At 37.9% G+C, this 25,745-nt stretch overlaps 1 protein-coding gene across 3 annotated transcripts in view; it reads left to right on the top strand.

Moving 5' to 3' along the window:
- Positions 1-253: 253 nt before the first annotated feature.
- The window catches only part of LOC149830604 (protein SPIRRIG-like), a 71,174-nt gene continuing 45,682 nt past the window's right edge, over positions 254-25,745 (top strand). For 2 of the 3 annotated variants that reach the window (XR_016433903.1, XM_090016633.1), the window contains exons 1-8: positions 254-699; positions 2,541-2,610; positions 2,717-2,802; positions 20,595-20,730; positions 20,813-20,869; positions 21,352-21,528; positions 25,107-25,298; positions 25,401-25,466. Coding sequence is in view for 1 of the 3 variants with exons in the window: in XM_090016633.1 (XP_089872759.1) it covers positions 539-699; positions 2,541-2,610; positions 2,717-2,802; positions 20,595-20,730; positions 20,813-20,869; positions 21,352-21,528; positions 25,107-25,298; positions 25,401-25,466 (945 nt within the window). In the remaining 2 variants the exon portion in view is untranslated. Of the gene's footprint in view, positions 700-2,540; positions 2,611-2,716; positions 2,803-20,594; positions 20,731-20,812; positions 20,870-21,351; positions 21,529-25,106; positions 25,299-25,400; positions 25,467-25,745 lie in introns of those variants that run through there. The other variant, XM_090016634.1, reaches the window with a different exon arrangement.

Genomic DNA, 25,745 nt, shown 5'->3' with positions numbered 1-25,745 from the left:
TGTTCTGAGATTTCATTTTCGTGACCCGACAAAACCCGAACCCGGAGATTTGTTATTTGTGTGGGTCCGGGTATATCCTGATGCGTTGAGTACAACCGGCCAAGCATGTTTTTGGAACATAAATAAAAAAAAACCAAGCTAAGTATAATAATATTAAAATTAGGCGCATTTTGTAAATTACCAAAGTATAGAGAGAGATAGAGAGCGTTATTTCCTTTCTTACAAAAAAACGCGGGGGCGGAAAGCTCTTCACGTATTCTCTGTCCCCCTCTCTCTTCTTCTCCGGTCGCCGGAATACTCACTCCGGTCACCGGAATACTCACTCCGGTCAGTTTTCCATCCGTGCGACGCCCATTGAGATCTGATCGTCGGATCGATCTCTCCGACGGGAATTCTTCTCCGTCTTCTTCGTTCCCTCGCGTATTCTCGCGGGAGGATCGAAATGAGGGGTTTCGCGCTCTCTCTGGTGGTGGATTTCGGGAATCCTAGGGCTTAGACTCGGATCGACTGTGGCTCTAGGGCCACAGATGACAATTCGATGTTTCCCTCATCGGGCAGAAAGCTGAAATGGGCGTCATTGCTCAAGGACATCAAGGAGAAGGTAGGCCTCTCGCAATCCTCCGCGTCCTTGCTCACTTCCGCTGCCGTCGGAGAGGCTGACTGCTCGCGGCCAGATGGATTCTCCGGGTCTGCCTCGAGGTACTTTCTTGCTCCTATGGCGGGCTCTCGATTTAGTTTTCGTTGAGGTTTTCGATCTGTTTCTCTTGTTCTCGTTAGTTTTTTCTTGTGGATGAATGCGGTGAAGAATGATGACGCTTACGTTTGTGTTTTTTTCGTGATTTCTATGACTTAGAAAGATAAAATGATCGATTGATTAATCAAAAGGAGAGCTGTTTGTAGTTTCCTTTGAGAGATGATCCGAAATTTTACATTTACCGATTTGCTTATTTGTTATTTAATTAGTTTTTTGCGAGAAATTTCGGAAGTTGATAGATGGGAGGATTTTTTTTTCTGGATTAGGCTTAACTGGTAGATCAGTCTGTGGTTGATCATGCCTTTTGATGAAAGTTTTCGAAAATTGTGATTTTGGTTGGATAGTTTCTCGAGCAATTTTCGTTAGAATTGAGTTGATTAGATGCTTGCAGCTAATAATTTTCAGTAATTTAGACAAGGGTGATTGGAATTTAAACGTGTTTTGTAACTAGACTATTGATTTCACTCATGGTCTTGGAGTGGATGCTACAACCTTGAAACAGATGGGCATTGATGATTTTCTTTGCTTAGTAGATGGGACTCATTAGCATGGGTTGGACTTCAATATCTTTCAAATGGTACATGTATATATCTGAGGTAAAAGCGTAGTGGTACTATCGGTTCTTTGTTTCTGAAGCAGTTAAACATGAGTGTAAACTATGTGTTCCTTTGTAAAACTCCTATCGCCTTTGTTAGAGATGGTCTTGAACTCTGTTTCGAGAGAATTGGCTGAACATGTTGCTATCGACACTCGAGTAGGATCCTTTTGTAGGCCCCCATCTTGAGAATCTCTCAGTTGGCTCTTCTTAGCGCTTGGAGATTGACTGCCTGTTTTCTACAGGAATAGACCTTTATGTAATGAAACTGTCCTAATACCAAACTGGGTTTTTACTCATACATGATAGTTTCCACTATCTGATTGACAATGACCATAATGTTATGTAGCTGTAAAACACTATTGTTAACGGTGTTACTCAAGAGGAACTCTGTGTGAATCTTGCTCCCTTTGTTTTCTCTTTTTGATGCGTTCCTTCTGGAAGGCCATGTATAGCCTCATGCATTTGACATGTTATGAGAAATTTAATAGTGAGACTTTGACAGACTGTACTCCCTAGTATAGAGATTCCGTGTTGTGTGTAGACTCATTTTCTAATGGAAGTCTTGGAATTACTAAAGTATTTTTCTGTACTAATGCATTTATTCATCCCATGAATGCGTTCTATGACAACTGAAGTTTCCCATTGACCTTTTTGAAAGTTTAGACTTATGATTTTATAAGGTCACGGTAACCCTTTGTAGCTTAATATTCTTCAGGATTGCTGGGATGGTAATATATAAGGAAAATGAACTAAGGGGGATAGACATGGATGGAGGTGCAGACATGATATGTGTTTGAGGGATATGCAAAAATTGGGGGATGATTTCAGTATGGGGTTTACCACCCAGGGTGGGCCCCAATGTGGCTTGATCATGGATTCATGGGTGGGTTTTTTATCATCATATATATTATATATATATATATATATATATATATAAAATATGTATGTATGTATATACATGTATATGTATTGAATGGTCATTGCAGATGTATTACCTTCCACATTGGCATTCATAAACAAATGTGTCTGTTCCAACTGTTGCTCCCCTGCTTAACAAGATGATAGGCTAGTTCACTTCAGGATAATATGTGCCTGCGTGTACATGCATGCGTGTGTGCTTTCTTCCATGTTATACACATTCAAGCTTTTTACAGATTACTGAATCTTTTGTTTGGCCTTATGGTGCAGGGAAACGTATGAACTGGAGTTGGTCTTCAAAAGAAATTGGGAGCTATTTCGCTCATCCATCTCAGAAAAGGTTTCTTCCTGTGTAGAATTGATATATATATATATATATATATATATCCTTTTCCATCAGAGCGTGTTATTTTGGAGGCTAATGATGTGTATCCTTTCATGTGAAGGAAAAAGAAGATGCCCTTAATATGGCTGTTGATATCTTCTGTAGACTAGTGAAGCGGCAGACAAATGTACCTCAATTGATCAACATGTATAAGGCTTCTCGTCTCATGCTAATTCATATTTGTGGATTTCTTTTTTGGTACAGTTTGAGGCATGCTAATTGCATTTGCTGACAGACCATAGTTAGCAACATTTCTGATATTGTAAAAATATCACTTGATGTTATCATTTTTCTGTAACAACTGATAAAAATGTATAAATATGGTGATATTTTTAAAATATCTCCATATTATTCTTTATTTATCTCACATTTTGAATACTTTTCTAACTGTTTCTTTTTATTTCACGAGAAAAGACTAGTAGGATCCATTATTTCTCATTGTTTTTGTTATTCTTTGCATTTTCCACAATTTTTTAAATGCTTAGTTTTTTCTGTGAAAAATCAGCTTTTCTAGTCTTTTGAGAAAAACCCCTGCTGAGGAATTGCCAAGACTGATGATTTTGCAATAGACTGGGCTAAACCTAAAGCTGTTCCATATGCATCATGTTTTGTCCTTCTGGATTATATCAAGATTCGAATGCTTGTTAGCTGCTAGGAAAATTCAAGATTTTAAGGTATACACTAACTATGTTCTTCAATTTCTCAGAAATACTGTTGGTGAGGTCCACTTAACAATTGATCATTTTGTACTTCTTCTGATAATGTGATTGTATCTGTCTGTTAGCCCATTGTGATCTACATTATGTAGCTTGCATATACTGCATAGTGTGGGGTGGAAAGTTATCACAAGCTATATTTCTTTCTCTGAATGTTATTATTTTTGGGGAGAAACATAAAGTTATTAGAAACAATAAAGAACACAAAGAGAGTAGATAAATAAGGGCAACAACTAGTTGATGAGGGATCTCCACAACCAAAATAGAAAGCTAGAGCATTTGACCAACTCTCAACGGCCCTCTATTTGTAAAGCAACTTTTTTTTAGTGATTCAATCTTTTTCTGGATCTTTCAAGACTTGACAATCTCCTAGATTTTACTAGATCTTGAAATTTGGGGTCTAGGATCACTTCTGTTTTGGTTTTCTTTGCAAATGAGAAGGATTTTCTCATATGTAGATTTTTTATGTCATAGAATATATATGTATATATATACATATATATATGGGATAATATTGTTAAATTGTATCTCGTTTTATTGTACACACACACACACACACACACACACACATATATATATATATATATATATATATATTATTTTTCCATCATGTAAATCCCCAAGGGTATTTCTGTCTTTTATTCTTTTTACGCATATCCACATTAGTGTATATGTTTGTAACTTTCTTTTTTCTTTTTCCTTTTTCTTTCTTTCTTTCTTTTCTTTGTTGACTAAGTCAACTTGGAGGGGGTCCAAACTAGACGTTGGACCCCTCCAACGGTTAGATTTCTAACCGTTGGAGGGGCTCCAACGTCTAGTGGGAGCCCCTCCAAGGTTCTCTCTTCTTATAAATAAGGGTGAACCCCCTTCTTAAATGTAATTCAATGCTTGGGCCATTGTTCTCCATTGTTCAATAAAATTCTTTATATTTTTGCATTTGTGTTCCCTTTTTGTACCTTGAGTACATCTTGTTCTAAGTGTTCTTGTGCCTTTGTGCACATTTCCCTTTGTGGTGGTTGTGCTTTCTATGCACATTATCTATTTTGAGATATTTTCACATGGTATCTGAGCAAGGTTAAAGCTTGAAGATCGTGTTATTCCTCGTATTTGCAAGTGCCTCGAAAAGCGTGCCTTTGGTGTCTTGGTGAAAGACGTGGGGGCTTCTCTTCCTTCAATATTTTGGAAGTTTTTTACATCAAGTAAGATTTGAAAGATCCTTAGTGGTACATATTTTTTTTCTCCACTCTTCCCTCTCTAATGGGTGAAAAATAGTCTCATTTTTCACTTGGTTTTAAATTAAATGGCTCCAACTACCATGTTTTGGGCCGGGTGAAAAAGTAGTATTTTGTATAATATCACGTGTTACCGAATGTACCATGTACCGGGGCTGGATATCGTAACAGACCCGGACCCATATTGTAGGTTAAAACTTTAAATACAGGTTCTAGGTCACGATTTCATCAAGGAAATCATGACAGCCGCATCCCCTATTCTTCTCTTCTTTTCTCTTTATCACAAAACAGGTTCTAGACTTCTAGTAAAGAATCTCACATGGTATCAGAGCCGAGATCCACCTAGGGTTTGAAGGGGCTTCCAAAAGGTGCGACCAGAGGTTTGAGGTTTCGTTTTCTCTCCTTTCGTTTCCTTCATCTCACCTTTCGTTTTTTTTTCTGGAGAATTCACGTCTTACGTGAATCCCTAAAATCATCACGTCTCACATGAATCTCTTAAACTATCCTATTTCTTACTCTTGTATTGAAAAATCACGTTTCACGTGAATTCCTTTTTTCACGTCAATCCCTAAAGTCGACCCATCTTCTTCTTCGTCTGGGATATTCAGATCTGGTCGTGTTTTTGCACCAGATCTGAAGCACTTCATCTCTGCGCATTCTCCTTTTCACTTGAACCGGAACATTCAGATCTGAAGTTGCATCAGATCTGAAATATTAAGTTTTTTTTTTTTCTGTCCAGACTTGATATTTGACAGCAGATTTCAATCTGAGTTTATTTCTATCAAGCGTCTCCACTTTATAATATATTTCTTCTTGCTGTCACAACAGATATTCACATAGCAGTTGTCTGTCCACATCATACCCATCTGCGTTTTGTCTGAAAACACAATTAGTTTCAAATTCTGTTCAACATGTGAGAAATTCTTATTGCGTCAATAACAAACCTTATAAATAAAAAAAAGGAAGGGGAAATTTTAGGTCTGGTTCTTCTTTGAATCTGACAGTCTCTGATCGCCAGTTTCTTGAAGGTTGCTCAGCTTCAAAAAAAAAGGGGGCCGACCAGCAAACTTCTTTGGCAGTAGACTGGGCACTTCCTGAATACCCTTGTTAAATTTTTTGCACTTCGTGAATACCCTTGTTAATTTTTTTTTCTTCATGGATTCTCATTCTTCTCAATCGAGTCTTCCTTTGAGTTTCCTCAACCAGCTTATTTCTGAAAAGTTAACCACCTCAAACTTCTTGATTTGGAAGAGACAAATTATTCCTTTTATAAGGAGCCATGGTCTCTTAGGTCATCTGGATGGAACCACTCCAGTCCCGCTAGAATTTGTTACGAGAGAAGAGAAAGATGATAAAGGGGCAACTTCAATTGTGTATGTCAAAAATGCAGAATATCTTAACTGGGAAAGGAAAGACCAATCAGTAGTTGCATACATTACCTCTACCTTGTCTCAAGAGGTTCTTGTTGCAATTCCTGACAATTGTACAACCCTGCAACTTTGGGAGAGATTGGTTCAGACGTATTCACAAGTTTCACATGCGAGAATGGTTTTTCTCAAGAGGAAATTTCAGCTGCTGAGAAAAGACTCTATGACCATCATGGAATATCTAAACAAGATGAAGACTATCACAGACCAACTTGCAGTTATAGGGTGTGCAGTGAGTGACAGTGATATGGTGCAACAAACTCTGAGTGGATTGGGATCCAATTATAATATGATCGTCACTTTACTATTGTGCTTGCCTGCTCTTCCTACTTTTGATGAGTTGCGGGCTAAATTAATTCAGTATGAAATGACTCTGAAAGGATTTTCTGAAGAAACCTACGCTCATGCAAATTCTCAAGAAGTTTTTGCCACAGGGGTGACTTATGGTCGAGGACGGGGTGAGGAGGACAAGGGCGAAATGGACACGGAGGACGTGGATTGCTTCCCACTCCAAATATGTCGACCCATGCTCAGGGACAGAGATCTATCCCCACTTGCTTTCTTTGTAACAAAAGGGGGCATATCAAGGCGAATTGTTGACACAATCCTGAAAATAAAGAAAAGACTCCACAAACAACAAAAAAAAAGTCCAGCAATATCAGAGACAATGGAGAGATTAGAGATTTGTTGATATCCGCTTTGTCAGAATTGAATTTAAAACAGAATGATCAAGGAACTTGGTTCGTTGACTCAAGGGCAGCAATTCACGTGACTCGTGATGCAAGTAAACTTTTTAAACCTATTCTTTATTTTGGTAAAAATAAGATTGTCACTGGAGATGGATCCTACCATCTTGTTTCTCACGTTGGAAAATCTGTCATTCCCATGTCACATTCTACTTTTGAACTTTCTGATGTTCTTCATACTCCCAATATCAAGAAAAATATTGTCTTTGTTTCTAAACTTGTTGATGATAATCATTTTTCAGTCGAATTCACTCTCTTCTCTATGCAGGTCAAGGACCTTCGCACGAGAGAAACATTCGCTGAAGGAAAAATACAAGGCAATATGTATGTCTTTCAAGAAGCTCTATGCCATCCCGTCCGCTCTACTCATCTGGATTTGAAGTCTTCATTAGAGTTGTGTTCTTTCTCTTCAGCAAATGTTTTTAGTATTTCTGAATGTAATAAGCCTTTCCTATGACACAGTCGGTTAGGACATTGTGGGAGTCATTTTATTGAGAAACTTGTTTTTAATAATCTCATTCCAAAAGAAAGTCTCAATGTGGATGAGAAAAGTCAAAAGTGTTCCAGTTGTCTTTTATGCAAAAGTCATGTATTGCCTTTTCACTCTGTTAACAAGAGAGCTTCAAAGCCTTTTGAGATAATATGTTCTGATATATGGGGACCTGCCCCAGTTGCCTCTAGATTTGGAAGCAGATACTACTTAATTTTTGTTGATAGCTACTCTCGATACACCTGGATATATTTCATAAAAAATAAGTCGGAAGTTTTTCTTTTGTTTCAAAACTTTCTTTCCTTAGTAAGAAATCAATTCTTTGAGTCCCGGCAATTTTTTCAATGTGATGGAGGACGGGAGTTCTCATCTAGTGACTTTATTTCTTTTCTTCAAAATAATGGGATAGGAAGAAGGGTATCCTGTCCACACACACCTTAACAAAATGGGATTGCTGAGGGAAAACACAGGCATATCGTCGAAAGTGCAATGAGTATGCTCCATGACAGTAATCTGCCAATCAATCAATGGACAAAAGCTTTTCATTCTGCCGTACATGTGATAAATAGATTACCTATGATTGTTTTGAAAAATAACTCTCCTTATTACTGTCTTTTTGGAGTTCATCCTAGTTATCATGATTTACATGCCTTCAGATGTGTTTGTTATGTGCACATTGATTGGTCCCTAAGAAACAAGTTTCAGGACAAGGCTCAGAAGTGTAGGTTTGTGGGATATGGAGACGACTATAAAAGATATAGGTGTTATGATCCCGTTAACAGGCGTATCAAAATCTCAAGACATGTTGTCTTCGATGAACAAAATTTTGATCATAAAGCTGGCACAACAGATATTCCTTCTACCACAACTGAAGTTTATTATCCTTGGCTGAACTCAGAACTTTTTGCTAGTCCCAATGAAGTCTGTTCTTCAGACTGCGTGCAACCGGAAGAAGAAAGGTTTGAAACTATTGGTGCACCGAGATCACAGAATGGGGAAGAAGTACCATCATCGGTACCGGGCATTTCCTATACTAGACAAAGAACGACCGCGTCAGGTCTTTTAAATCACGCCCCAGCAGCTGCACCTACTTCCTCTCATATTCTTGAGGTCAGAAGATCCAATCGCATGCGACATCCTATTGATCGGTGGATTAGCTATAATAACTTCTCCTTGGATTTTCAGCTCTTTTTAACTGCCCTCAATAAGGAAGATTAACCTATTGTGTACTATCAGACAACCACTTCTACCAAATGGGTAGAAGCCATGAATGATGAAATGCAAGCCTTGCATGAATGTGGAACCTGGGAAATTGTTCCTAGACCACCTGACAAAAATGTTGTCGGATGCAAATGGCTCTACAAAATAAAGTATAAACCAGATGCGACCATTGAACGATACAAGGCAAGACTAGTGGCAAAAGGGTTCACTCAAGAAGCAGGACAAGACTATGATGAGACCTTTAGCCCAGTGGTGAGAATAAGAACGATTTGAATTATTCTTTCTTTGACTGTTGAACATGGATGAAAGCTAAGTCAACTTGATGTAAAAAATGCATTCTTGCATGGGGATTTGAAGGAGAAAGTTTACATGGAACAACCACCTGGATATCATGAGCAAGATTGTCAAACACATGTATGCAGGCTAAAGAGAGCTATCTATGGCCTAAAACAAACATCTCGTTCCTGGCTGTCATGAGATTAAAAAGCATGACTTTTTATGCTCTCTACTAGATCACTCATTATTTATTTTTAAAAGGCAGAATGTGATCACCCTATTACTAATCTATGTGGATGATATTGTCATCACAGGAAACTCTGGAGATCATATCAAAGAAGTGAAAAACCTATTAGGTCAAGATTCAAAATGAAAGATCTTGGTGCCTTGCGTTATTTTCTTGGGGTAGAAGTCGATAGCCGGGCTGATGACTTGACTCTCACTCAACACAAGTATACGATAGACGTTCTCAGCAAGGCAGTGGTATGAAAGACTGCAAACCTCTAGGAACTCCAAGTGTGCTCCACCAAAAATTAAGTACTCATGATGGAGACCTGTGTGAGGATCCCACCAGGTATCGTAGTCTAATAAGGATGTTACAATATCTCACATTCACTCGACCTGATATTGTTTATTCAGTTAATCAAGTGTCTTAGTTTATACATGCACCACGTACTGGACATATGAAGGCGGTTAAGAGGATACTCAGATATCTGAAAGGAACAATTGGGGATGGGTTGATATATTCTCCAAAATCGTCTGGCAAGGATATGCGTGAGCTTACTGTATATTGTGATGCAGACTGGGCAGGGGATCCAGATGAACGAAGGTCTACATCAGGATATTGTATCTTCATTGGAAAAAACTTAGTCTCTTGGACTAGTAGAAAACAAAAGGTCGTCGCTAGATCAAGCACTGAGGCCGAGTATAGATCTATGGCTGCCGCTACTGCCGAAGTCACATGGGTCAGGCAATTACTGATTGAAGTGGGAGAAACGATCTCTTGGTCTAGCTTGTTGTGTGACAATCAAAGTGCTCTCAACATGTCATTCAATCCAATACATCACAATCGCGCCAAGCATATTGAGATCGACCAATATTTTGTAAGACAAAAAGTTGAAGAAAAAGAGATCGAGTATGAATTTGTTAATACTGAAAGACAAGTAACAAACATATTTACAAAGGGCTTAACAAAAGATCATTTTTGGATGTTTAAAGGCAAGTTGTTCATGGTTCAAAACCATGATCAACTTGAGGGGAGGTGAAAAAGTTGTATTTTGTATAATATCACGTGTTACCGAATGTACCATGTACCGGGTCTGGATATCATAACAGACCCGGACCCATATTGTATGTTAAAACTTTAAATACAGGTTCTAGGTCATGATTTCATTAAGGAAATCGTGACAACCGCAGCCCTCGAGGCTCACATTAAGGGGAAAGGTCTTTGGGGATACGTCAAAGGAACCGTTCCCGAACCCGAACCTAAGATCACCATTATTGAGAGGGGTGAAACCAAGTTCTTGATGGTGAAGAGAGAGAAAAAGCCTTTGAAGAATACAACAAAAAGCATGAAGAATGGGGTACGAAGAATTACAAAATTCTTTCATGGTTCTTTTTTTCCGTTGAAACGAAAATAAATGCCAATATTTTGAAGTTCAAAAAAGCCTTTCAAGTATGAGAGTATCTTGAAAGAATGCATACTTCAAGAGACTTGACCCATAAATACTATCTCCAAAACAAAGCTTTAACTCTTCAACAAGGAGAAATGTCCGTTAGAGAATATTTTGCCGAGCTATCCACTATTTGGGATGAACTTGCTCTCCAAGAACCTAAATGGAGTGGAGAGGCTATTGAATTGAGGGCCAAACAATTAGAAGATGATCGTTTCTTCAACTTTTTAAATGGGCTTAGACACGAGTTTGAACAAACTAGATCCTCCCTCTTGTCTTCTTTCTCTTCTCCTCCGTTGGAAGATGTGCTTACCAAACTAAGTGGAGAAGAAACTAGATTGGGGATGAATAAAACCAATCTAAGTGTAAAACCCACGTTAAAAATAAATAAATAAATAATTATCGGACCCGAGCTGGGTCGGGTCAGGACCCGACCCGGGCCCGTTATCGGTAGGGTTTTAAAACCCGACACAGAGGGAGGAAAACAAATCCTCTCCCCTGTGCGCCGCACCTCACTCGTGCCGCTCCACCCCCCCTCGACAACAGGATAAGGGAGCCTTCTCCTCCCCCGCCTTCTGATCCTCTTCCCGCTCCCTCTGCATCTATCGGAGGCCCGACAGGTGGCCTACGGGGCCCCTGTCGTCTCCCCCTCTCTCTTGAAGTTGCCGGAGAGCCGGCAGGGGGCCAGTCACCCCTGCGGCACCCTCCTCTTCTTTTTTTTTTTCTCTTGGAGGGTGGCAGGGGATCGACACCCCCCCTGTCGCACCTTCCCCCTTATTTTGCCTCTGTTCCGTCAGGCAGGGGCCGGAACCCCCCTGCCATTATTTCGTTTCGTCAGGCAGGGGCCGAGGCCCCTGTTGTCCAGTATTGTCAGGCAGGGACCCAAGTCCCTGCCATTTGTTGTTTTCGTGAGGCAGGGGCCGAGGCCCCCGCCATTGGCTGTTTTGTCAGGCAGGGGCCAAGGCCCCTGCCATTTATTTATTTCGTTAGGCAGGGGCCGAGACCCCTGCCGTTTGATGTTTTGGCTGGCAGGGGCCGAGACCCCTGCCGTTTGATGTTTTGGCAGGCAGGGTCCGAGACCCCTGCCGTTTGTTGTTTTGGCAGGCAGGGGCCGAGACCCCTGCCGCTTGATGTTTTGGCAGGCAGGGGCCGAGACCCCTGTCGTTTGTTGTTTTGGCAGGCAGGGGCCGAGATCCTTGTCGTTCGTTGTTTTGGCCGGCAGGGGCCTCGGCCCTTGCCATTCACTGTTTTGTCAGGCGGGGGCTGAGGCCCCTGCCATCCGCTGTCCTGTCAGACAGGGGCCGAGGCCCCTGTCATTCGTTGTTTGGTCAGTCAGGGGCCGATACCCCTACCACTCATTTGATTCCGCCGACAGGGCAGGTCTTACCACTGCCCTTCTGTTCTTTTTGTCAACTACGTCATTATAACTCTCACACTCTTGCAGATTTACGCAATAGGTCCCGTTCGTGCTTCGCGGTCGGACCCTCGTATTATCCTCACGCATAGGCGTACGCAGCTACACAACATTCCGAGGTAGGATAAAGTCGCACAAAGGGCAATAAATGAACCTATTTAAGTTGAAATAATTAAGATGCCCATGCTAGATATGCTTAGATTTATATTGCTTCTGCATTACATATTTTCTTGTCTGCATATTTATGAGTCGATGTATGATTTTACTCTTTGAGTATTAATTTGCGTATTTGCTTATGTGGTTGAAGGTGGTTTCGTACTTTTTGCAATACTTATGCCCTTAATTGATTGTATATATACTTGCCTGTACGTTCCTATGGGTCGATGTACAATTTCATTCTTCGATCATTATTTTGCATAGTTGCTTATGAGTTGAGGTGTGGTTTCGTATTTCTTGAAATACTTATGCCCTTGTTTGCTTGCATCCATTTTTGCTTGCACATTTCCTTTGAGTGAGGTACGACTTCGTGTCTCGTGTATTACTTATGACCTTATGTGTTTGCCTATCTAAGTGATCAAGGTATGGTTTTGGTACCTCGTGTGTTACTTATGTGCTTTTCGCTCGATGTGCGGCATCACAAGTCGAGAGTTGTTTGTCGTCATGTTATAACCTGCATATGTTGACACTTATGGTAAATATGTACCTACATAAATGTAGTATTGTGCCGATCCTGATTTCACTTGTTTTCAAAACACTAGAAGTTGTGCTTGTGCATTTCAGTTCTTTAAAAACGAGTCTCCTTCTGCGAACCCGGTGCTCTTCAAAATGCACAACTTTTGCAAAGTTAAGTTTTAAGTCCTATCAGATTGCGAAGTCACATTTGGGCCTTTCCAAGTACACACTTGGGAGAAATGTTTTATAACCTTGATTCGAGTTGCGACCCAATTCGAATAACCCCGATCAGGGGCATGAGCCTATGAATGAGTGGGGTTCTGTTGAAGGACCCATTCTTCATTTATCAATCTAGTGTCGCATGTCGATACTAAGATAAATTTTAGATGTAAGATTGATGGTGTTGTGCCTTGCGTGAATGACTTAATGTGGCATTATGGCTTTTAAGGATGAATCGTGCCAAATGAGCACTCCTATATTCTTTGGATCTTTATGAAGTTGTGTGTTGGGTGTTCCTTTTGAGAATCCCATACACCTCCCTTGTTCAGTATAGCGTACTTTTAGACATGCACAACATGTTAAGTACTTTATTGATCAGACGAGATATTCGAGACGACCTTGCATCATGAAATATGCAAAATATTGTTGAAGTGAATTCAAGTCTTATCTTACCAAACTATGTTGTATTGATTCTTTTGTAGATAATATCTGTTGGGGTTTCTTTTGTGGAACCATTTCCCTTTCATCGTAGTTGTACTTTTGACAAGTACGACCGTACTTTTTGACAAGTACGTCTTCTTACGTTGCGATGATTGGATGAGTAGGTTGTGACAACCTTGACGAGTGCAAATAACAAAATGCTAAGATCACCTAAATGGGTGATGATTTCGCCTTCACCGGCAAGATACTCGAGTTTGGTCGAAAGACCAGAGTATGTAGAATGGGTCTTCAGTTAACTACCCCTGATGTACTCATTCGAACCGCTGACTCCTGTCAGGAGAGAGGACGGGAAGGTACAAAAACTTCGATGGACAAGCCAGTAATGGCAGTTACGAGCAAAAGACTCGGCTTCCCCAGTCATCGGAGTTAGGGGAAAGGGACTACCATAATTATCCTAGGTGGTAGCTCTCCATGTTCGGGATGCATCCATTGTTTATGCTCCTTTGGGGATTTCTCTCTTGGTCACCGACCGTCCCCTTAGGTGCGGACTCAGTCAGCTATCCAGGTTATCATAAAATACATAGCATAATAAACCCCCGGACCAGTCTAGGCTGTTTCTAGAGTCGTGCCTTGTGCGTACCCACTTGGCCAGTTAATATCGAAACATAATTTAAATCCGATCACACAATTTGTTGAGTTATGCGCGTATGAAAGTTATTGTGTACAACATGTTCAATACTTATGAAATTGTGTGTGTGGTTGATGAAGCATTGTACTTTGCTAGTTAAATTTCTTATGCAGTTCTTTGCTTGTAATAGTTAGCCTACTTGTGCCAGTAAAATGCTTGTAATAATTTTAGCATTGTGCTCATGATAGTTGCTTTGTGAATCTGGTGGAATTAAATTGCTATATAATTGCCTGTCTACTTGACATATTAAATTATTTTGCTTAATTATGTTCAATATTGTCCAGTATGTGCACCTACCAGTTTTTAGTGAAACTGACCCATTTTATGGGCAGGTGATGTATAGGTGATACACTCTGTGATGACACGATGGCGCGATGAGTTCAAGATAGAGCTCTTTCCCTGACGTTTCGCTCCTGAGGACATGGTAAATTTGGTATAAAGTGTATTTCAAAATTTCTCTTTTTTATTAAACCTTGAGTTACTAAAACTGTTTTAGTAAACTTGTTCTTGGTTTCAACAAACAAATTCTAAATCATTGAAATTGCATTTTAAAACCCTTTGATTTCAATAGTTGTGCGGAATTCGGTAAAGGAAAGTTTACGCTGTAATGCGCTCAAGGTCCATCGACTTGTTGTTTTAAAAATATCATTTTCCGCTGAAGTACTATTTAGACTCTGATAATTGTATGATTTCAAAGCTTTCTAAACTATTCTAAAAGTTATAAGTCCTGGATTTTTGGGGCGTTAAACTAAGTGTGTTGGCCGTTCCCTCTAAGGATGAGGATGAGGGTGCTTATGCCGTCTCAAGACCGAGTAATAATGTTAAAACTTATAAACCCCCTCATTTCAACAAAAATTAAGGAGGAAGAGAAAATGGTGGGCATTATGGAAGAAGAGATTATAGTAAAATCATATGCCACTTTTGCCAAGAACCGGGACACATTAATCCGGTATGCCCTAAATGGAAAAAGATGGTGGCTATGTCTACAACTTTCCAACCAACCAAAGAGGAAGGACCATCAACTTCCAACAATGCTACTTTGTCTCTAAATCAAATCATGAAAGCTCTTCAACCTCTCCTCAAGGGATCCGTTTCTGGAGCCGCCATGACCACCTTCTCTCCTCCCGGTAAGACACTTTGGCTCTTAGACTCGGGTGCATCTTTTCATATGACTCCAAATGTTTTTGCACTTTCTAAATACTCAGAAAATTTGTCACCTTCTTTTGTCTCTACCGCGAATGGGGCTTCTCTTGAAATAAAAGGAATTGGTGATTTTGAAAGACAAGGTTTTTTTATTTCTAAAGTTAGATTTATCCCCAAACTAAATTTGAATTTGCTTTCCGTCTCTCAACTATCGGATCATGGGTGTGATATCAAATTCTCAACAAATAAATGTTGGATACAAGATCGTCGGTCCGAGAAGTTGATTGGGGAAGACTCTAGGAAGGGAGATTTTTATCTTAAGGAATTTCTTCAAATTCCAAAACCCTCTTTTTGTAATGTTGCCTAACATAAAGATATAAATGTTTGGCACAAACGCCTTGGGCATCCAAATATTGTCAAGCTTTCTTATTTACATTTTGCTAAAATTTTAAGTAAAGACAACTTTAATTGTGATGATTGTATTTCTGGTAAAATGTGAAGCTTACCTTTTGGACAAAGAACTATGTTTTCAACTAAGCCTTTTGAAATTGTGCATTTAGATGTTTGGAGACCGACACCCGTAGTGTCTAAGGGAGGGTTTTCGTATTATGTTATATGATTTCTCAAGATATAGTTGGATATACTTCCTCAAACATAAACATGAGGTTTTCTCTACTTTTAAGGTCTTTCATATTTCATATGATGATACAAAATCAATTCAATAGTAAATTACAAATTTTTAGAATCGATTCCGGGGGAGAATATCTCTCAAATGATTTCAAAAGTTATATTGAAAATAATGAGATTGTTCATCAAAGGTCTTGCCCCAAAACACCTCAACAAAATGTGTTAGCCGAATGAAAACATATGCATATAATAGAAACTACAAGGACTTTGCTCATTTCTTAAAAAATTCTAAAAAGATTTTGAGCCGAAGTGGCTCTTGCATCGGTTTACTTCATAAACTGACTTTCATCCAAAATTTTGAATCAAATATCTTTATATGAAACCTTGTATAAAAAAGAATCCGATTACAATAGGTTAAGAATTTTTGGTTGTAAATGTTTTGTCCTCACCGACAAAAATGATAAACTATCTCCTAAAGCTATTCCTTGTGCGTTTTTAAGATATTCGAAAACACAAAAAGGTTTTAGGTGTTATGATATTAAAAATGCTAAACTATGTCTCAAGAAACGTAAGCTTTTTAGAAAACATGAGTGGTTTTGAAGAACACAAAACTCATGAAGATAATGCCGATTACTCTTTCTTGTTTGAACTATTATTTAGAAATGATGACCTTTTTAGCGATGATGAATTGAATGAGAATGAGGATATAAGTGAAAGTATTCTTCAACCCATCCAACATGAAGAAGAAATGATTGTTGAACCAATTACCTATACACATAGAGATAAAAGTACTTTTAAAAGTGCGATGGAGAAATATAGTGACCCTAGTGAACCTTCCAACCACTCTCGAAGAACTGAAAGATTTATGAAAAATCCTTCTAGATTTATATCCTATGAGTCTTTTTCTCCAAAACATAGGGCATGTCTTAGTGCCATTCACTCATATCAAGAATGTAGAAATTTTGAAGAAGCTAAGGAAATGATAGAGTGGAGGGATGTCGTGTAAGGAAACGGCTTTGAATATATTAGGTTCAATAATGAACCAATACACATGCACATAAAATGCGGATATACCCACTAAAGGGAAAAACACAAGCACATAATGTGCTAACACATAAACCCACAAAGGGGCAAAAATGCCTATAAGGCATAAGTTGATATTATTGAAGAGAGGAAGGGTGTAACACCCATTACATGGAGCAAAAGCTCCTCTAAAGGAGTGATTAAATTACAAGGGGGAGACCCCTATTTATAACAAGAGAGGAGCCACATAGGGGGCTCCCAAAGGAGTCATTGGGAGCCCCCAACGACTCTTTGGGGAGCCTCCCTATGTGGCGCAAACCACAAAAATGAAAAGATAAAAAAAAACAAAAACAAAAGTAAAATTACAAACATATTCCAAATGGAATATGCGTAAAAAGGGGAAATGACTAAACTACCCCTATGCCTAATAATAGAGAAATATATATTTTATATATATAATTAGGAAGATACATATGCATATATGTATATGTATCATCCTTTATATATATAAAATATATATAAGATTACAAAGATTGAATGATACATTTTAACAGCCATGGACAACGAACTTAAAGCCCTCAACAAAGCCAAAACTTGGGTCTTCCAATATCTTCCAAAAGGAAAGAAAATAATAGGATATAGATGGGTTTTAAAGTCAAAACCAAGAGTGATGACACTCTTGAAAGATATAAAGCTTGCCTTGTCGCAAAAGGATATAGTCAAGAATACGGTATTGATTACGAAGAAACCTTTGCCCCTGTTGCACGGATGGTCACTGTAAGATGTTTGATTACCATTGCATCTATTAAAAAATGGAATATTTACCAATTAGATGTTAAAAATGTTTTTTTTAAATAGGGACCTTAAAGAAGAAGTTTACATGAATGCTCCTCCTGACATGGTCGTGCCAAAGGAAAAAGTTTTTTGCTTGCAAAAAGCGTTCTATGGTTTAAAACAAGCTCCTAAGGCTTGGTATGATCGATTTAATGAAGGAATGGTTCAAGATGGTTTTACATCATGCTACACTGACACTGCTCTGTTTGTCAAAAAGTCTGATGTAGGTATTGTGATTAGACTGTTGTATGTTGATGATATGTTGATAACAGGTAATGACATAAGGGCATCAAAAGTATTAAAAACACTTTAAAAGAAAGGTTTGAAATGACAGACTTGGGATATCTAACATACTTTCTTGGTATTGAGGTAGCCTACTCTCATAAAGACTATTTTTTGTCTCAAACTAAACTTGCATGTGAGATTCGTGACAGATCAGGTATTACTGATGATAAATTCTGTGAGACCCCTGAAATTGTGGGATAAAAAATGAAGATCGATGATGGGATACTTTTGGAGGATCCCACTCCCTACCGGCAACTTGTGGGGTCCCTAATGTACCTTAGCATCACAAGGCCAAACATCTCAGACACCGTGCACACTGCAAACCAATTCCAGCATGCTCCTACATCCGTCCATATGGGCGCCGTTCTACGCATTGTTAGATACATAAGGGGAACTTTAAACAAGCGAGTTTTTATTTCTTCATCTTCTGAGTTAAATTTAATTGCCTATACTGATTCTGATTGGGAAGTTGACCAAAATAATCGTCACTCCACTATAGGTTTCTGCATATTTTTAGGTGAATCCCTGATCTCATGGAGATGCAAGAAACAACAGAAGGTGTCTCTATCATCCATAGATGCAGAATATTGAGCCATGACCTCAACAACCATGGAAATTGTGTGGATTTATCAACTGCTACAAGACATAGGGATTCAAGTCCAAGGACCCCCAAAGTTATATTGTGATAATAAGAGTGCAATCTACATTGCTAAAAGTCACACGTTTCATGAATGCACAAAGCATATTGAGATGGACTGCCACTACGTTAGAGAAACATATTTGCAAAAAATTATAGATCTTCCTTACGTCACCTTAGAATATCAGTTGGCAGACTTCTTCACCAAAGCGCTTTGCTCCCCAAGATTCAACTTTCTTCTCGGCAAACTCTCGGTCATTGCACCTTAAGTTTGAGGGAGGGTGTTAAATTGTATCTCGTTTTATTGTACACACACACACACACACATATATATATATATATATAAAGAGAGAGATATCATACGTATATGTATATGTATCTATCATTATATATATATATTATTTTTCCATCATGTAAATCCCCTAGGGGTATTTCTGTCTTTTCCTCTTTTTACACGTATCCACATTAGTGTATATGTTTGTAACTTTCTTTTTTCTTTTTCCTTTTTCTTTCTTTTCTTTTTCTTTTCCTTTTTCTTTTTCTTTCTTTCTTTCTTTTCTTTGTTGACTGACTCAACTTGGAGGGGGGTTCAAACTAGACGTTGGACCCCTCCAACGGTTAGATTTCTAACTGTTGGAGGGGCTCCAACATCTAGTGGGAGCCCCTCCAAGGTTCTCTCTTCTTATAAATAGGGGTGAACCCCTTCTTAAATGTAATTCAATGCTTGGGGCATTGTTCTCCATTGTTCAATAAAATTCTTTATATTTTTGCATTTGTGTTCTCTTTTTTACCTTGAGTACATCTTGGTCTAAGTGTTCTTGTGCCTTTGTGCACATTTCCCTTTGTGGTGGTTGTGCTTTCGATGCACATTATCGCTTTTGAGATATTTTCACAAATATTTGGTGCTATTGAAGGCTTGGAACTATTGAGCTGGAAATAATAGGCTCAGGCTTTATCAACTCAATCTGATCACTTTGCGTTGTATGTTCGCTAAGGATCAAACCTTGGATAGTGTTATTTCAAGCTAAAAATATGATTTTTTGAGTCATAAAATTTTAATGCATTGTAGCCATTGATTTTTTAAGCCTTTAAAAAACCTGCTTATATATCACAGTCACATGATTCAAAACTCATTTTCTACTAAACAAACCTTGTAGATCACATCCATAAGGTTCGATTTACAAAAATCTAAAAAATATGAAAAGATAGTGATTTATACTCAATAGTTCCATGCCTTCAATAGCACCAAATATTTACCCTCTCTCTTTCTCTCTCTCTCTATATATTGATATATTGAATAACTGCAGAAAACACCTCACTCACTCGCAAGCTCATAGGTGTAAAAACCCCCATCCCTTGCCCAGCAGGGAGTGCATCCAGCTTCTGCTTCACGGGAGGGGATGTGCATTTGTGGGTTTCAAACTCATGACATGGCAGCATATTTAGCTTGAAGGAACAAAGAGGAGATTCCCTTTTCAAATCCATAAGGAAAATCACACATACAAAGTTTTGTGATCTAGCTTGATGAGGAGACTTTTGCACTGGAAATTTTTTTGGAGCACCTTTGTTTTTTTTATATTTTTTTTTTTATTTTGGATCTAGATCTTAGTGATCTCTTTAGAAGAGTTTGGTAGATTTCTGTTGCTTGATTTCAGTTGTAACTGTTAACTTTTATTCTGCATAGCATGCCTTTTCATGTGAGTTCAATATAAGGTTGATCGATTTGTTTAAATATTTTATATTTCACTTCATTTGTTAACTTATGGATGGAGGTGATAGGAAAGGATATGAATGCTTTGAACCTCACCGAGGACATGGCATTGGATAGAAATGATTGGAGGAGAAGGATTCATGTGGAAGACCCAAAATGATTTTCTTTTTTGGTTCATATCGCCGACCCCAATTGTTTTGGGATGAAGGCGTAGTTGTTGTTGTTGTTCATTTGTTAACTTATGATTTGAAACCTGGTCTCTTAAAAATTTAGTTTGAATTTATACTTCTGGGCAAGCTCTGCTTTATGGTAGCTGACTATCATCCGGCAGGACCCACTTTACTATCTGAATCTATGCTTAGGATTTAGTCTTTGTAGTTATGTTTTGTAGCTTGTTAGAGCGAACACTTTTTTTGTTTCTTGAAACTTTTGCTTGCTAAACTTGAAGGTTTTTGATCTTGCAGGTTAGTCGAACCTCACATATTCTCTTTTGTCATTGGAAGAGCATTTGTTGCAGATATTGAAAAGTTAAAGAGCTTAAACAAGAACAAGTCTTTGCATGTTTCAACCATATTAGATTCTTTTACCAATGTCATCAAGGTCTTATTTTTCAGCAGCTATGTGCTATATTTTTAAATATATTCATCCTCTTCATCTTATCTTAATGTTATAATTTTGACAGGAAGGCATTAATCCTGGATTAAATTTACTGTATGCTGTTCAGGCTCTGGTTTCTGGGGTATGTATATGTTATCCACTAAGGGGCTGGATTCTTGTAAATGAATTTGTTCAGTACACTTCTGTGCTTGAGCATTTTCCATGCAAAGATGTCTTGATTGAATGGAAACTAAGACTATCAGTTTAAAGATTTTTGCATTTTGTATCCTAATATGCTATTAACTTATTGTCATAAAGTTTCAAATATGTTGGATTATTCTTACATACTTCCGTTATGTCATCTAAGAATTGTAAAAAAGATGGTCAATTAGTCTGAGATTATGAACATTTCTTCTGATTCCTACCCTACATTTGTGGTTCTATGAGCATTTTTCATTAGTGCGTGAGGCTTTGATTGTATATTATTACTAAGTAGGGGACTGTTTTTGGATTAAGAAAATCACGAAATACATTAAAAAGAAAACGTCTTGAATTGCTGTTCTTTTACTTATAATCTGAAGCCTGAATTTATGTCAGCTTCCTTTTTTTTTCTTTTTTTGACAGCCTCTTGATAAGCAACCACTTTTGGATTCTGGAATTCTTTGCTGTCTGATTCATATTCTCAACGCTCTTCTCAGTCCTGATAATGCAAATGATCAACCACATGCTGCTATTTCAGCAGCATCAATATCACAGGAGAAAGCTCAGAATGGCAATACCACACATGATCGCCAACTTGAGGTAACTTTTCAGTACGACTACGACATGTCTCAATAGTCTAGCCATGCTTTCTAGTTATATTGAATTCATTGGTGCTGTCTCCTCCTTCCCCTTCCTCTCTCTCTCTCTCTCAGAACATCTGGCACAAGCCAGGTGATACATCACGCATGCCTGAATAAGACCAAGGTGTGGTCAGGCCTGTGTTTTTTCTACACAAGTCTGCTTCGGACGTGGGTTGTTTTGACCCAGGTCTGTTTGACTCGGGATTCAGACCTGGGTCTATTTTACCTTAGGTTAGATTCAGACCTGGATCAAAGCAGACACAGCACACACACACACACACACACACACACACACATATATATATATATATATATATATATGGAAAAATATTTGCTACTAATGAAGGTAATGAACTAATGAGCTAGAAATCATACATATATAATGTATTATATTATATATTATGTATTATATTATATATTATGTATTATATTATATATTATGTATATTATGTTATATATAATATATATACATGGGCCGTACTTGGCCCAAGGGCGGCCAGTGTCAGGCCAGGCCAAAAGCCCGGTTTGGGCCGAGCTTGAGCCTAATTTATAGGCCCAAGCCAGGCATGATGCCCACCCCTACCCTTGATTTTTGAACCCCTTTAAAAACCTAATTACTTGTTATAATCACATGATTCAAAACAAGTTTCCTACTAAACAAACCATGTAGATCACGTCCGTAACATTTATCTACAAAAAATTGGAAATTTTTGAAGAAAAGTGTGATTTCTACTCATTAGTAGCCAATATTTACCATATATATATATATGCTGCAGTCATTTGTAGGTACAAATGTTTTTTTTTCATTTTTGGTTGCTTTTTATGAAACTAACCTGACAGATGAGATCTGCATGTTTCCTTAGTGGGAATCAGCTCTTAGATCATCCAATTACGACACATTGGAAGTTTTCTTAAGGCTTCAAAATCAACAATGTGATTCTTTCCCAGACCATAAATTCATGTTTTTTCGTCCAAAAAACATGATTCAAATGCTTATCTCCACTATTTTGGGCATGTTGTATCCACCTGTGAGGTCCGATTAGATCAAAACAAGCTGCAACATAGCTTATTCTCTGCACCTCCGCACCATGTTTTTTCAAAATTTCTGCGTCGCATCCTCCACATCTGCACATGCAACCATGTGACAGCTTTGTACTTATGTCCGACACTGACTCTGAAATGAAACAATAAAGAAAAGGTACACAAATACAATAGGCAATATGTCAAGAATACAAGCCACTATGGGCAACACAAAGGCCACTATGAGCAATACACAAGCCGCTATGGGCAATAAAACGTATTAAGGCACAAAAGAGGAGAACAAGAATACGTAAAAAATAATATTTTATTTATCAAATGCTCACAATAAGCTTGCATAACAACGAGGGCTTCAATGTCCTTTTTATAGACTACAAGGGGCCCAGAGCTAGCTGTTGAGAGTGCCCAATGGTTGGTCAACTAGCTGTTGGAGAGTGCCCAATAACTAGTGTAACAGCCAAAAAGCAACAAAAACAAAATGAAGAAATGAAAAAAAAGTATAAAATATATTATATATAATATGTATACAACATGTATATACTAGATAATATATACTCATTTGTGTGTGTATATATATATATATATATATACATTTTAACACTCCCCTTCAAACTTATGGTGAGATCATCTAAAGTTTGCTAAGAAGAAAAATAATAAAGGTAGGGGCTTTAGTGAAGAAATCTGTGATCTGTTATTTAGATGGTACATATGACAAATCAATGGTCCCTTTCAAGTGTTCTTCCCGTGCGTAATGGCAGTCCATCTCGATATGCTTGGTCCGTTCATGAAATGTATGATCATTGACATTGTATATGGCGATCTTGTTGTCATAGCACCACTTTGAAGGTTCTGAAATATCAACTCCCATATCTTTAAGCAAGGACCGCAATCATACAACTTCAGTTGTTGTTGTTGTAGCCATCGCTCTATATTCAACTTTCGTGGATAACGATACCTTCTGTTGCTTTTTATACCGTCAAGATATAAGAGAATCACGTAGGAACAACATAATCAATAAGATTTAAAGATGAAGAGGAAGACATAATATTTTTTATGTATCAGAAGAGGAAGACAACTTAGACAAGAAAAACTCTTTGGATATAATATTCTTTATGTATCAGACTATCCGCAATACGACACTCATGTAGACAGAAGTTGGCACATGCTGAAATTGACTTGCAGTATGTACTACATGCGCGATATTTGGTCGAGTGATGGACAAGTAAGTTAATGATCCAATAAGTTGTCTGTACGGTGTTGGATCATCCAGTGTATTCCCATCTTCAGCTCTCATCTTGGCATTAACTACTTCTGGTGTGTCAACATGTTTATCATCTATGATTCCTGAGCGTGTACCAAAACCGACTGCAAATTTCATCTGAGACAAAATGTATTCTCTTGAAAAATAGGCTTCTTTAATACCTAAGAAATATCTCACAAAACCAAGATTAATCATATCAAAAGTTTCTTTAATCATAAATTTAATTTCTTCAACCCCTTTCTTATTACTCCCAGTGATGATCATATCATTGACATATAGGAGTGGTATAACAAAAGTGGAACATGCAAATCTTACAAAAAGAGCAGTGTCAGTATAACATAATCTTAAACCAAGATCCAACATAGTTCTACTGAACCTATCATACTATGCTTTTGGGGCTTGTTTAAGCCCATACAAAGCTTTGCAAGACGGAGAACCATACTTTTCTCAATACTTAGACCAAAGGTAGGATCCATGTAAATATTTTCATTCAAATTTTCATTTAGAAATACATTTTTAACATTTAATTGGTATATGAGCCAATTTCTAATATATGCTACTGCAACTATAGTCCTAACAGTGGTTATGTAGACAAGTGGTACAAAGGTTTCTTCATAATTTCTTAAGAATATCTTTTTGCAACTAGCCTAGCTTTGTATTTTTCTAATGTGCCATCACTCTTTGTCTTTATCTTAAATACCTACCTACATCCTATAGTCTTCTTTCCTTTTGGTAGTGGTTGTATTTCTCAACTGTCGGCTTTATGTAGGGCCTCTACTTCTAAATTCATGGCATCGACCCATTCTTTTATGTCTTTGGCCTTCCTATAATTTGAAGGTTCATGATATGAATGTATAGCTAAAAGGCAAGATCTATAATTGGGTGAAAAAGATTCATAAAAAACCAAAAATATTTGGGGGTCTAGAGATATGTTCTGATCTCCTAAGACTAGGTTCTTCTATTTCAAGTGGTTGACTATATTTATTAAATGCACATTGATGATCCCCACCATCGCCTCTAAAGTAATATTGAAGCTCTCGAGTAGGTTCTCTATCAATAATTGGTTCATGAATCGGTTCCACATTATCATAAATATCAGTAGAAGCATCATCATCAACATTCTCACTAGAATCATGATTCACAGTGTTATCATTTTACTTAGGTAATAAATCAAACAAGAAAGCATACTCAAGATCTTCCTTAGATTCTTGAAAATCAAATCCTTTTTCTTTTGGCAGGTTGAAGGAATGATAGTGCATATAATAAAAGCATTGGCCAGCCAACCTTCAGCTGCACTGAGTTTGATTGACGATGATTCACTGCAGCTGCTGTTTCATATGGTGGCAAATGGATCTTTAAGTGTCTTTTCATGGTTCAGACTTGGACTAATTCCTTTGCATACCATTCAGCTCCATCGGCATGCTATGCAGGTGCAATGTCTTGTTTCTTGCTAGAACTTTGTATATAATAAAGCATGATGATATATCTCTCCTCAAGCCATTTCTTGATCCTATTACCCATGCCTTCAACAGATACTTGGTCTTCTTCTGGCTAAAGACAATGGGAGCACTGTAAAATATATACACAAGCACCATCTGGTTTGTTTTCTTTCCTTTTGTCTGAAACTGTGTCACTGCAACTCTCATTCAGAGATGGTTGTTCATGATGATGTAATACAATTTTCTGCTAACCTTCTTATGATGCTTGCTTAATAACAACATGCTTATTGTTTTTTAAATTACAAAAGAGAGCATTTACTGAGTTGTAATTACCCTAAATTGGTAGCTATCACATTATGCTATTTATTCATGGTGCAGTTTGCAAGCATTACTTATTCTTGTTTCTCTATCTTAATCTAAATATATCGTGAAATCCTC

The sequence above is a fragment of the Nuphar pumila genome, chromosome 8, assembly GCF_984573655.1.
Source record: "Nuphar pumila chromosome 8, dmNupPumi1.hap1.1, whole genome shotgun sequence".
Taxonomy (NCBI): Eukaryota; Viridiplantae; Streptophyta; class Magnoliopsida; order Nymphaeales; family Nymphaeaceae; genus Nuphar; species Nuphar pumila.
Note: the sequence above shows the minus strand (reverse complement) of the source record. Positions and strands in the feature narration are given on the sequence as shown.